Here is a 14,763-nt window from a genome sequence, read left to right as displayed (position 1 = left end):
CAGTGTTTCCAGGACCTGGAGGTAGGGAATGGGCATGAGGGAACTTTGGGGTTGATAGAAATGTTCTATATCATGGTTATGATGGTTCTGTAACTATGTACATTTGTCAAAACACATTTAATTGCAAACTCAAAATTGGTGATTTTTATTATATTTAAATTTACCTCAGTAGAGCTGACTTTAAAAAGGAGCAAACGTATTAGAATAGGAACATCCACCTTTTTCTCCAAGTTATCCACATCACCTGTGGCAACACATGGGCGTGTGGGCCATGTCGATGTTTACTTGATAACAATTGAGAGTTAAAAGGAGGGAACAAGTACTGGGTAGGCCTCAAACACAGACTAAGCACACACTGAGGTTTAGTCTCTCCTTTTTTCCGATTATAATTCTGGTTGATTATATTTTCTAAAATGTCATTTACCATCCCATTTAAAAAATGGGATTGAAGAATTAACTATACATTTCTAATCCTCAACTTTTCCATATCATTTATTATTTTAAATCTTGCTATTTAGAAAAATACATGTCATAGAGCAAAGATGATTAATTAGATTTTTTTAAGTACATTTAAAATTTTACTACTACATTAAAGGACTAAAAGTTTCTGATGATCCTAAAATTCACCAGTGAGTGCGGCACGGAAATGATGAAAGCCTCAAGTCTAACCTGAGGACAAGGACGTGGTGTTGCCAGTGATTTGAGGCACCAATCCTGTCCGCCACGTTTCTATTCACCTTTTTACTAGTGACTGAAATGCTAGTATTAGACATACAACCCTTTTGGTTAAAAGGTGTTTCCTTTTTAAAGTAAAATATAGAGAGCTTTGTGACAGTAGCATATTGGTGTAACAAAATGTATGAGACCATTTATAACACACTTACTAGCTGAGAGCCATTCTTGATGGAATTACAGAGAGAAGCAGCAGGGAGGTGCGGGGTGCTATTGTGAGTTAAGAAACATGATGTTGGGCTTCCCTGGTGGCACAGTGGTTGAGAGTCCACCTGCCGATGCAGGGGACACAGGTTCGTGCCCCGGTCCGGGGCCCGTGAGCCATGGCCACTGAGCCTGCGCGTCCGGAGCCTGTGCTCTGCAACAGGAGAGGCCACAACAGTGAGAGGTCCGCGTACCGCAAAAAAAAAAAAACAAAAAAACCAACAACATGATGTCCACTTGTCCCAATAATAGTGATACTATCTTTGATCACTTGGTTGATGTGATTGGTGTGCTGGAAAATGTTTAATAATTGATTTGGGGGGTATCCCTCATTTGCAGTGTTTACCAATTTTCATTGTAAATACTTCTACCAGGTCCTATTTTAATAATATGATATTATCTATTATTCTTGTGCACTTCTTGGCTTCCTATTCCTAAGATGTTCCAGTTTCATCTTGTACTGTCCTTTACCAGTGTTGGAATCAGCATTTGCTCAAGGAGCTCTTGTGCCTTTTGGTGGAGAATGGTATTTAGAAATCAAGATCTGTCCCTAGGTGGTACTCATTGTTACTGACAAGTCTTGGCTTCTAGGTCACCTTAGTAGACAGAGCCAGTATATGAATATACATATGAATATATAAATATAAATATGAATATATAAATATAAATATGAATATTTGTCTATACATCTTTATGTGAATGTATACATACACATTCAAATTGATGTCTCTAATTCCAATCCAATAACATCAATAGAACCTAGTCTTCCCTTTTCCCTAAGTGTAACATTATTCCTCACAGTGAGAAACTTGGAATCCATTCTTTAACATACTCATTTTCTCAAACTTGGTATACACAGAAGTGCTTTCTAAGTTGCTAATCTACTGTGGAAATCAAATCTATGAGTAACTAGAATTAAATATTTCCTTATAGCTTTTAGTTTTGCTTTTTTAAAAATTGAACTATAGTTGATTTACAATATTGTGTTAGTTCAGGTGTACAGTCAAGTGATTCAGATTCTTTTCCATTATAGGTTATTACAAGATATTGAATATACTTCCCTGTGCTATACAGTAAATCCTTGTTTTCATCTGTTTTATATGTAGCAGTGTCTGTCTAGTAATGCTTTTTTTTAAAGCATACACACCGTTTTTCACTTGATTCTCTTTGTGTTCTGGGAAAACCACATCTTAAGAGGCAATGGAGGGACTTCCCCGGTGGCACAGTGGTTATGAATCTGCCTGCCAATGCAGGGGACATGGGTTCGATCCTGGGTCCGGGAAGATCCCACATGCCACAGAGCAACTAAGCCTGTGCGCCACAACTACTGAAGCCCGTACACCACAACTACTGAGCCCACATGCTGCAACTACTGAAGCCCGCATGCCTAGAGCCTGTGCTCCACAACAAGAGAAGCCATTGCAATGAGAAGCCTGCGCACCTCAACGAAGAGTAGCCCTCGCTTGCCTCAACTAGAGAAAGCCCCCACAAAGCAACGAAGACCCAATGCAGACAAAATAATAATAATAATAAATTAAAAAATAAAAAAAGAGGCAATGGGGTACAGTAGAAAACTCACAGAGATAGAGGATCCAAGTATAGTATCTACCTCCTGATTACCTATGTGATCATGAACAAGTAACTTAATTCTTTTAATCCAGGGGTTCTTCCTGAAAATAGGGCAGGAAAAAAGCCTATTTTAAGGGTTAATAATTTTAGTAATCTATTATTTACTAACGTTTAGCATAAGCTAAGCTCTTTACATGTATTCTTTTATTTAATCTCAAACAACCCTAAGATGTAGGTTCTCTTATTATCCTCACTTTATAAATGAGGAAACTGAGGTCTAGAGAGGGTGTACAATTTGTTCAAAGTCCCCCAGTTATTAAGGGACATAGCCAGGAAATTCAGGCGTACCTGAATCTAAAGTCCATAGTATGAATCTCTATGCTTCAATATCTTACTCTGTCAGGGATGCAGAGAAATGAGATAAAGGATGACAAGAGTCTTATTTCAATTATCCGTGTGTGTGTGTGTGTGTCATTTACTACCCATATTATCCATCTTGATAGCCAATCCCAAGCTAGTCCTCATTCTCCTTTCCCATTTGTCCCATATGTTATTGGAACACTTCCTCCTACAATGACACCATCAATTAGTTGTATCCTCCTTAAAGAAATATATTGACTTTTGCAAAAACATTAAAAGGCACATAAATACATCTCCTGCCTCAAGCTTATCACAGACTCCCAGGAAAGATAAGACGTGCACATCTTAATTGGAATGTAAGTGCCTGAAGAATAGAGACCTTTGTTTTGCTCACTAATTTATTCCAAGAGCCTGGAATGGTGCGTGGAATACAGTTGTGCAGTCAACAAATATTTGATGAATGAATGAACGAGTGAATGAATGAATGAACAACTGTTAAGGGACAGAAAATACTAAGTATCCTTACAGGTTTAAGGATCCTCCTACCTACTGATTAGAAGAAGAGAATGGGATAAAATAATCTCTATTCTGGCCAATAATTTAATTTAATTTTATTATTGTTATTGATAATAACAACAAAATAAAAACAAAGTAAAATTAGTAGAGAGAATGATATCTTCCATGTTTGAGAAGAACCAAAATCCTGTACCTGTTTACTATTAACAAGGACTATGTTCTCATATTTGAGCAAATGTAGAAATACAGGGATGAAACAAATAGGGAAAGGAAAATACAAGACGGCTAGGATTCAGTAATCTCTACTTCCTCAAGTATGCAAAAAACTTCATGGCATTATACATATTTCCTACAGGAAATTATTTCTATTTTCTTCCCGCAAAGTATATCAGAATTTTAAGTACAATGTTGGAAGTTGAGTTATCAGATCAGAGTGTGAGTCACTTCTAGGAAAGGAAGCAGAAACAAAGGAGGTCAACTTCTTTCAAAGGAATAAACATAAAAGAAAGTAAATAATTCACAGAAACTTTCCTAAGAATATTTTTCCCTCCAAAAATGTTCTCTTACAGTATCTCCAAAATAATTTGAAGATTCTAACCTTCAAGGCCAAGGATGTGTGCTAGACTCTATATTGCCAGCTTCTATTACACCTCCTGAATAACTCACATTTACTTAAGACAAAACCCACAGACTTTTACCATCTCATCATCTTCCAGTGCCTGTGCTTTCTATTTTACAAAGCACAGTCAGATGCACTGACCTCTTTATTCTTCTTTTTTTTTTTTTTTTTTCTCGGTATGCGGGCCTCTCACTGTCGTGGCCTCTCCCGTTGCGGAGCACAGGCTCCGGACGCGCAGGCTCAGCGGCCATGGCTCACGGGCCCAGACGCTCCGCGGCATGTGGGATCTTCCCGGACCGGGGCCCGAACCCGTGTCCCCTGCATCGGCAGGCGGACTCTCAACCACTGAGCCACCAGGGAAGCCCTCTTTATTCTTCTTAATAGTTCTGTAAGGCATGGAGATGGAGCAGATATTCTTGTTTGATAGATGAAGTATCTCAAGCTCAGAGAATGAAGAGATTTGCTCAACACTGCACAGCTACTAGTAAGTTTGGTGTCCTTTCCATTCCATGGCATTGCCTTACATGAGGAGTTTAGTAAAATTCTATTGCTCATCCAATTCAACAAATACTTAAACACCAATTTGTGCCAGGCACAAAAGTGTGGGGATGCATCAGTATACAAGATACAGACCATGACCATCCCCTCGAAGAGTTCATGGTCTAGTGAAGAAAACAGACAAGAAAAAACAACTAAAATAGTAAGGTAAATAATAAAATGGAGCTAAATTCCTGCTATCATAGAGTGTATAGGACAGGAGTTGGGGAGTAGCTAGGCACAGTGAGGGAGGATTTCAGGAAGCTTAAAATATTAGAGGCTTAAAATGAGTAGTCATTAGCCATATAAAGAAAGAGAGGAATATCGTTACAAGTGAAGTGGACAACTGGTGCAAAGGCCCAGGGAAGAGAGAGAATCAGGTGCCTTTGGAAAACTGCAAACAGTTTTGGCACGAGTGGAGGGTGGAATATATGTGTTGTGGGGTAGAAGCGAGCAGTTGGTGGAGGGGAGACTGAAGAAAGATGAGACTGGAGATGTAGGCAGGAGCCAGAACATGAAGCTATTTTTAAGGACTTCATCCTCAGGGAAATAGGGAGCCAATGTAGGGTTTTAAGCAGGGGAGTGTTGTGATCACACTCGAGCTTTAGAAAGATCACTCTGGCTGCAGTGTGGGGAACAGATGGGGAAGGGACAACATTAGAAGCAGGGAGAGCACTTATTACTACAGCAATAGCAAGAGCAATTTTGGTAATTGTTTCTTAGATATAGTAGATATCATAGATCGATACTGAGACTGAATAGCCATCAAATGCACATTTCAGGATTTTCAGCCTTGAAATTTCTTAAGTAGCTCAGAGGGCTCCGATGCATTAAGTGCTTGTCTCGATCAAAGTTCCTGGGAGAATATTAGGCCCTCCTATATTCTATTTTACAATACCATGGGCCCAATTCTAACGACTAAAGAATAAGAACAAGCATGCTTTTGCATGAAATAAATTAGACCATGATTTTGCCTTTGCATCTTCATATTGTCAAAATATTCATATTTCCATCTCTGACTTTTCTGTGTAAACTAATCACATTGGTCCGCTCTTGCCTTTCCTCTCTGAAAAATATCAGTTTATCTACATATTCCCAATAATTAATTAATCCTTCTGATGAGTAACTTCAAATTAGACATCAGTAGGATCAGTATATATTATAATGGCATTTCTGTAACCTCTCAATGGATCTGCATCACTGTCAAATTGTAGTACAATTGACTGAAAGAGTTTATATTCTATTATTAAAATGTTTTGGAATTAATTTCTAGGATCCATTTTTAAATGGGGAACATGTTGATTACTTTGTGGCTATTAAATTTATTCAGAAATATGCTATAATAGTAAGAGTTACAATTATGAAATACATGTCATAATGTCTCATTTCTCAAGCATAACAGAGTAATGCTTCATTTATCTGGAATGTTGGGAGATGAGCTGTTCCACGAGAGAGAATTTTCCAGGTGTTAGACCCATACAAATCTGACCATTTGCAGTAGAAATATCTAAAATATATTACATCTCTGCTTCCTTAAGCAAATACACCAAATATAACAAACTCTTCAAAATAAAGGTTCATAATGCCTGCTTGCAGCTGCATTCCCTTTGCTAGGAAGCTCCTAGGAATCACTGCTCATTGTTGTATCTTCAGGTATCTACCATAGTGACTGGAAACAGCAGACACTCGATACGATTTGTTGCATGGAAAGTCTCAGGTGCTATTCTAACAAAACAGAAAGCATACAGAAGCACTAATCTGCTTCTTATAATTTTTTTTTATTGATTGGTTTGCTATGATTTGCTGACATGTTTTTTGCTTTGTTATGTTTCAATTTTTTTTTAATATATAAAACTGATGCTTAGGATAGTTCCACTGATCCTACACAGAAAAGTGCAAGGGCTTTGTGATAGTTATTTGCTTCTTAAAAGTACTTTTAAATTTATATCTCAGTTTATGGCTATGTGTCAAATGGCTGAATTTACCAGAAGTCTACATCTGAGGAAGTAGGGAAGTTCTGTAAGAAAGACAGCAGGGTTTTCATTGTTCTAACGTGATGGCCTTTGGTCAACCACCCAGTATGTTTGTACAAAGAAATTAGGACTGTGATCTGCTGACTGACCTTGGCTTGATAACAAAAACACAGTTCATTTTTAAAGCTTGATTAAGATCTCTATAACCTCTCCATTGTTGCACAAACCTCTGGGGCTGAAAAATACTACGCTTATGGAAGAAAAAAACTGACCTGAGGCCAAGTTTTCAGATTCTTAACTCCAGTATAATTCTCACTCTTCTAAATAAGAAAATCATTGTTCTTGTCACAGTAATTAGGTCATTTTCCTCATCAAAACATTTTTCCTTTTAGTCATTTCATGATTTAACATTATTTCTATTTGGCTTGTTAACACTTGCTTGTAACTATTTTTATCTACATCCTTAACTGTTTCCTCTGCTTCAGGAACTTAAAGTGTTTGTTGGATTTTCTTCTTCCTCAAGCCATTTCTAAGCCATCATCCTCATCATTCTTATAGTTGCAGAACTGTCCTTTCTATTCCTGAGAACCTGCTTTTACCTTTATTCTAAATCTATTTATATTCAAATTCATTTCTGGGAGGCAGCCTGTCTTGAGCCTACCCAAACCAGCAGAATTTGTGCCCTAAGAAAAGGAAAATGAGCAATTAAAATCCTAAAATATGTCTAAAAATAATGTCGCACTTTTGGCCTTTATCCCTGAGTATGTAAACTTCACTGCCAGCAGGGCTGGGTTGGTCATTCTTTGTACACAAGGAGGTAGGGATTAAGGGTGCATACTTTGGTGTCAGCCAGACTGGGCATCAGAGTCTCCATACCTCCACTTACTAGCTGTGTACCCTAAGTGAGTTACTTACCCTATCACTGTTTTCTCGAATGTGAAATGGGGTTAGTGGTACCTCTCCTTATAAGACTAGCATGATATTGTATTAAAATACACTTAGTATAGTACTGACACATTGTAAGTGTTCAAAAATATCAATTAGTGCCATTATTATTATCATTATTATTTCTCAAAAGATGACTACTCAAAGTGTAACAATCAATATAATTACCTCAAAGACAAAACACCTTGAGGAAAGAATAAAAAATGTCCTCAGTTTACTGATAAAACCTACATAGGGGGAGGTGGTATTGCACAGTGGATGCGAGCTTGGGCTTTGGACACACACAGTCCAGATTTGAACCCTGGCTCCACTATGTACTAGTTGCATGACACCAGAGTGGAACTTCAGCCTAAGGCTTATTTTATCATTTAATAAAATGATATTATTAGAATATGTGATATAGTCTACATAAAGCAACCAGCAATGTCCATCCCAGATCATCATTTGAAAGGTGGCTAAATTCAACTAATGGACTGGCATCTAATTATTTGTCAAATTTACTTTCCATAGCTCTTAACATGTAAAGGTAAAGACAGGACAGTAAGATATGGAAGAACTTATTGTAATTTGCTGCTGGTACAGTAAACACTTCAGCTGCTTTCTCTATCCTCCTCCTCCCCTCAAAGTGACAGTTCCTCAGAAAAAAATTAACCAAAGTTAGTCCTGGCTACCAGCTTTAAATTAAAAAGCTGACATGATTTTCTTACTTGTACAGAATGATTCCAATTATTGTAGAAATCGACTTTAGGGTTTATGACTGCATCTACAGTGGGCATTGTGGGAAAGCCAGGAAAACTGAGGAACAAAAGGTCTAGGGCTACAGTGGCGTGTACGGCAGCCACTGGCCACATGTGGCTACTGAGTACTTGAAATGTGGCTAGTTTGAAGAGAGACATGCCTCAAGTCTGGACTGCTGTGAAGAATTAGAAAAAAAAGTAAAATATATCTAATTAATTTGTATCGATTACATGTTGAAAAGGTACCATTTTCTATATATTGGGTTAAGTATACTATGTTGTTAAAATTAATTTCACTTGTTTCTTTTTAAATATGGTTATCTGGAAATTTTAAACTGAATATGTGGTTTGCATTTCGTGGCTCCCATATTTCTACTGGACAGTGCTGATTTGAGCATAACTCCTTTTCTCCCTCCCTAAAGCAGAGCATCATTTTTAATCTTGATGTTCCATAAATCAAAATAACCATGTTGCCAAACACTGCTAACTCTAAATGTCTCACAAAGATACAAAATCTCATAATTCTTATAAAAAAGCCAAAACTATTAAAATAACATTTTCTTATCTTGATAAATTTCTCATTTGCATCAGCCAGTCACCATTACTTGAAAAGGAGAAACAAAGAAGAATTCTAATAGAAAACTAAGAAAAGCTAAAGCTGAAGTAGTCACCGTATTATACAAATGTAAGCAATACAAGCTTTTTTTTTTTTGTAAATCAGATTTGGTTTGAAGCAACTCCCAAAATACATATTCATATTTAAAATTAAATTATAAAGCATATTAAAAAATTATTCCATACAGCCAAGCTGGCAAATTATAGAAAAATGTCCAGTTATATACATGGATTGTAGGCTCCTAATAAGTTAATGTGCATATAGTTGGAAAATATTGATCATTTAATAGTCTCTCTATAATTGTTAAATGGGAAATAGCAGATTCTCTACGATCCGCCCTCCCACAGATTTCTTTCCTGAATCTTCAGCAATCATCCTCATATCATTCATTCTTTGTTTCTAGTAAGAAACTAACAGTTTCAAAGTCTATCGAGAGTATTAGTTAGTCAATCAATCTGTCAACCAGTTTTTAATAAATTATCCTACTGCCTGGTGAGTTAATCTGTTGTCTTGGTAGTTTTTACTTATTGCAAAACATTATCTCCATTTTATGAAATACAAATAAGCTGCTGAATGGTTTCAAACCTCTAGAAACATTGGTGGAATTTATTTGTTGAGAGAAATGTAATTCAAGGATCCGGAAAGGAGAATGAGTGGGAAAGCCAGGACCACACATAGTAAGCCCTCATGAGAATCACAATTCCACTCATCATTATCATTACAAAGTCGTTCTTTATAGAAAATCTCACTTGAAATATTTATAAATTATGGGCACCTCCAAGTGTATTTATAGAAACATTAACACATTATGAGTGCTAAACTTCTTAATTTCTAGAGCTTACTGCCCATGAGTTGCTGCATTTCTTCAGAATACAGTAAAGGATACACACAGAAGGGAGGAATATCAGTATGCCATGAATGGAAGGAGAATGAAATCTACTGCAGAGTTTGACTTAGGGTCCCATACTTTAAATCTGTGCCAATAATCCTTAGCAGAAGATTGTTTAAAATAATTTATACCCAAAAGTACCCATAATGTTTTATTCTAAAAAATCTTATTCTAAGAATCAAGCTTTGAAAGGTACATAAATGTAATTAGCTGACTGGCATCAAGTTATCTAATTGTCAAATTTATTTTCCAGAACTGTTAACATATAAAGGCAAAGTTGGAACAGCAGATATGGAAGAACTTGCTGTAATGTCACTCTGGCACAGCTAATTGTTCAAGTAACGGTCAAAGATGTTCCCCCTCTCTCACTTCCATTTCAGAGCACTGATTACACCTAAAGTGAAAGTTACTTACCTCCCTGCTCTCTTTGTGAATGAAAGTGAAGTGGGAGGTGGGGGCAGAGACTGAAGTTCCGGAGGCACAGATGAGATAAGAAAACAAACAATTTAAATAATTTAATTTTGTGTATTCCCCAAAACCTGATTCCTGGGAGGTATGTGAAGATTTAACAGAAAAGTTTCGCTAAGGCATATAAATTTGACTGAAATACTGAAAACTAAATTTCTTTCTAAAGAAAGTCATACTGTGTGTTAGCATATTAAAATCTCTGAGAAGCCCTACTGTCAAGAACCCTATTTAATTCGACTTTCCAAAAGGAATATTTTCACACCATCCACCACCATCAGAGGCAGATAGTACAATGGATAAAACCTTATTCTGGAGCCTAACTGCCTAGGCTTGAATCCCAACTCCACCACTTGGTGGTGCTGTGACCTTGGCCAAGGTATTAATCTGCAGACACCTCGGTTTTCTTATCTGTAAAATGGGGCTCATGGCAGCATCCACCTGGAAGGGTTGCATGGAGATTGAGTTCATGTGAGTAATGTGCTCATCATGGAGTAAGCAGTGTGTCCAGGGAGCTACCTTTACCACTACCCCCAGGAGGAGTGTTCCAAGAAGCAGTAATTTTTGTTTGTAAGCTAAACCTCTTTGCTTTTTTGTTTCAAGAACCAATAACCATGCGCCCGAGTCCAAAAAGAAAATTATTTTCCCTTTCAGCAACAGGTTGTGTGAAATTTCTACAGAAAGATTTTAATGTGTTTATTCAGATTAGTCATATTATCAATGAATACAAAGTAGTAGTATGTGGAATGCAGGGAAAAGCACTAGACCAGGAGCAAGGAGATGGAGATTCTAGGTTAACTTCCACTAAATGACTGTTGACCTTGGGCACGTCACTGAACTTCTCTGCATCTCAGTTCTCACATATTATAATGAGTATTGGCCTACATGGGAGTTTCATTAATTCATTCATTTAAGATGATCTTCAGTTCAGGACAGTTTATAAATCTAAATACACTGTTTTCTAGATTTTACACACACACACACACACACACACACACACACACACAAAGTATGTAGTCACATAAACCTTGTCCACTAGGTTGTAGGATAACTATAAAGAAGAATCCTGCTGTCTTCATTTAAAAATTTTAGTGCCTAGATGCTCCCTCTACAGCTGGAATAGAACACGCACTCAATAAATGTTGAATGAATGCCTCTTTAACTGCAATCAACCCTTATCCCTTCATTCAAAAACAATTCAAGACCCCTATGATGTAAGACACTAAGCTGGGTACAACTAAGTTTACATATTTCTGGAAAGCTATTAGTTTTACCTATAAAGAGCTTGCAATTTAATTTGCAGTATGAGCATCAGATGATGACACTAATTGTTGCAGTTTCTGTTCACTACCTTTCAGTTTGAATCCCATAATTCAAGTGAGTTTCATGGTATTATTTTATACAGCAGCACCATGCTATGAACATTACTATAAAAAAGTGTTTAGTAACTATGATAGAAGAGATGGCAAAATCAGTATATTACAGTGAAAGCAAGTATGTTCTAATCAATTTTATGTAAAATTTTAGATTAATAAGAGTATCTATTAGGTGAAAACTTCTTGACGGGTTGGGGGAAAAAAGCACATTTTAGAGCTGATTTTTAAAAATCAGGTTATCAATTTCCTTTTATTAGAAGACACAACTATTTTCCCTTCAAATGTATAGTTGTATGTAGCCTCATCCAGTCTTTAAAGTGACCAGAAGTGTTGATCTCTACAAACAATATAAGCGTACATCTTCTATAACTGCTAATTAAATTTCAGTTCTTCTCTTTACAGACAAAAGCATGCCATGGATCATAGACATTTTCTCTAAAATCAGAATGTCCCAAAGCACCCTGCCCTAATCAAATGTAATCTATTTGATCTAGGCTGCTCTGAGATGGGGAATGTGAATGCAGTGCTCATTGAATTTACTCTGAGTGTTTAATCTTTGTGAGGAGAATGCAGAAACTCTTGTGAATAAATTATTAGATCTTTAAAATCCCAAAATAATTGTGCATCTTCATTGTTTTTCCTAGTGATTGCTTTATAACAGCTCCTCCTCTATTGGCATCTTTTTATCAGTAATGTAACAGGAACTTTTCAAGGACAAGAGTGGAAGACAAGGGCCCGCATAAACGGCATGCATGATGTGACCAGACAGATGATTAGCAAGATGTCTTTAGTTTGCAGAGAGAAGGTTTCATTTTCATAGGTCTAAGAAAATTTTTTTAAAAGTCCTCCTTCTTAGCCCCGCTGTAAACTGTTCCTATTGTAAATGATACCTAATTTGCAGGTGTCTGCCTAAAGGCAGGTCACTGAAAGTCAATGAAAATCAGGGCAATCTCAGCAACAGAAATTAACCTGAAGATCATAGCGGGTAAACATATATTTCAGAGAGCATTATTCCAACTGAAACAATCAAACCGGACTTCAAAAAATGAACAGAGACTTAAAACAACAAAAGCAACCAACGGCATCTATTTTAACATTGCAAATTTCTTAGATATTACAGATGTCACCCAACAGTGCGTGCATTTGCTTCCCATATGTGAACAAAACTGAGGCATCACCAGATAAATTTGAATGGAATGTTAATCTTCACTTTAAATTTTTTTTCCTTTCCTAGCTGACGACACAATTTTAGTATTATCATAACGGAGCTTCTGGCTGGAAAAAATTAAATTAATGGATGGATAAAAAAAGCTTAGAAACTTAAAAAAAATAAACAACTTTCAAATATCTATACTTGATGGTGTCAAGAGCCAAGATGAATGTATTTCAATTGCAACTTCCAAACTAAACTCACAAATTACTACCATTATGCTAAGTGTTAGCTACCCCACTGTGCAGTTTTGCTTTGTGAATTTTTACCTTCCTCTATGAACACTTTTAGCCACTGATCGCACAGCCTTTCAATGTTTTCTGCCTTTTCCTTTAAATAAACTGGCTCTGGCTCCTTCCATCTGGTTCCCCTTCCGTCAGCAACCCTGCACCTGTTCACACCTCCTCTCCTGTTGGATTCCACTGAACATTTCCTCCTCTGCCAGGGCTATTCTGGCACTCGCAACCTTTCTGTCATTCAATCCATCTGTCAGAAGTGAACTTTGTTTACCGCAAGCTTCTGCTTTCTTCTTCAAGAAGCAAAGCCCCTCAAGGTCATTGTCAAATGAACTGTCGGTATGGATTTAAATCCTCTACCGCTAACCAGCAGAAGATGAAGTTCTGCTGTGTAATGTACTTGTGAAAATTACTTTTGGGTTCGGGAAGACAATAATTTGGAGTCAAAGTAGTAAGACATAGTGTTTTAATGATCATTTGTAAAACCAGACAGCTGATATGTATTCCCTTCATGTGTGTCTGCACTTCTTATTATATCAAGTATGAACTATATGTATAAGAAGCAAAATAAAAGTTTTAAAGTGAAATCAAAATATCATAAACAAGTTTACACTATGTAAAAATTGCTTCATACTATATAGCATTAACTTGAGGAATAAATATTTTCACTAATGAATTAGCCAAGGGAAAGAGTATTCCAATTAAGAAATTTTACACTGAAATGCTTAAAATGTACAAATATGTACCATTTCAATTATAAGCTATATATTAACACACAGCTCCACTACTGCTTTGAAAACCTTAACCCATGATATACAAATCAATTCATGTATATTTTAAATTCCATCATTTAAAAAATAAACAATTCTGCTTAAATAATACTCAGATATATGTTGCCAAACAAACACATCATCTACCTAAAGAAATGCAGTTGTATCAATAGGCCAGTTTTGTGAAAGAAATGAACGCATAGGAATCAGGTGAAAATGATACTCTCAATTAAATTTACTCTGTGTCATCTACAGCTATCAAGTACTTACCCTACCTTCATAAATTGAACATGAAATTACTTTATGTTGAATTATTCACCACTCTTAGACAACTATATTCTTCAGGAAAAAGGCAAAGCAATGACTTGACTCAAATTTCTTATAAGAAAAAGGAAGATCACTTTTTAGGAGAAAATATATTTTAAACAAAGCACTGTTACAAATGTAAAGCTAAAAGGCACTTTGTTCACAATGTTGCTTTTATAATTTGGAAGAATTACCCCAAGATTTAATCTTACTGCATGTGCTTTTATGAAGTAAAATTAATCAGGTCTGTAAACTTTTCTATATTATTTTTAGAAAAGATAATTAAACATTTTTTTACTGCCACATAATTGAAAGCAGGTTTTATTAATAAAAAGAGTCTAAAAACACGCAATTTAAAATTTGAATCTTAGGTTTGGACTGATTAAATGTAATTTATTTAAAAAGACTTTGTGAGAGAAATTTTTCAGATGCATTTTAAGAAAATTATTGTAATACTAAACATAAAAGTAAAAACAAAAACCAAAAAATGATAGCTTAAAATCCAAGTACAAAGACATTCTTTTTTAGCTCTAATTTCAATTTTATTACTAATCTCCAAAATACTCTATATCCTATAAATCACTCTTAGCTAATATATATAATATAATTTAATATATGGATTTTGAACACAAAATATGAATTCTAAGAGGTGCTTTCTCTTTCATCTTCCTAAAACATGATTTCTAAATAATTCCATTTTATG

General features: G+C 36.0%; 1 protein-coding gene across 11 annotated transcripts in view; it reads right to left on the bottom strand.

The window, feature by feature from the left end:
- Positions 1-14,763, bottom strand: part of SDCCAG8 (SHH signaling and ciliogenesis regulator SDCCAG8) — a 265,774-nt gene that overhangs the window by 100,149 nt on the left and 150,862 nt on the right. Inside the window, exon 14 of one of the 11 annotated variants that reach the window (XM_067729495.1) lies at positions 4,135-4,386. The exons of the other annotated variants lie outside the window; for them this stretch is intronic. Coding sequence (XP_067585596.1) covers positions 4,146-4,386 — 241 coding nt within the window. The 3' untranslated portion in view covers positions 4,135-4,145. Of the gene's footprint in view, positions 1-4,134; positions 4,387-14,763 lie in introns of those variants that run through there. 11 annotated transcript variants of the gene reach the window in all.

The sequence above is a fragment of the Pseudorca crassidens genome, chromosome 2 (genome assembly GCF_039906515.1).
Source record: "Pseudorca crassidens isolate mPseCra1 chromosome 2, mPseCra1.hap1, whole genome shotgun sequence".
Taxonomy (NCBI): Eukaryota; Metazoa; Chordata; class Mammalia; order Artiodactyla; family Delphinidae; genus Pseudorca; species Pseudorca crassidens.
The sequence above is the reverse complement of the archived record's forward strand: the minus strand, read 5'-3'. Positions and strand labels throughout refer to the sequence as shown.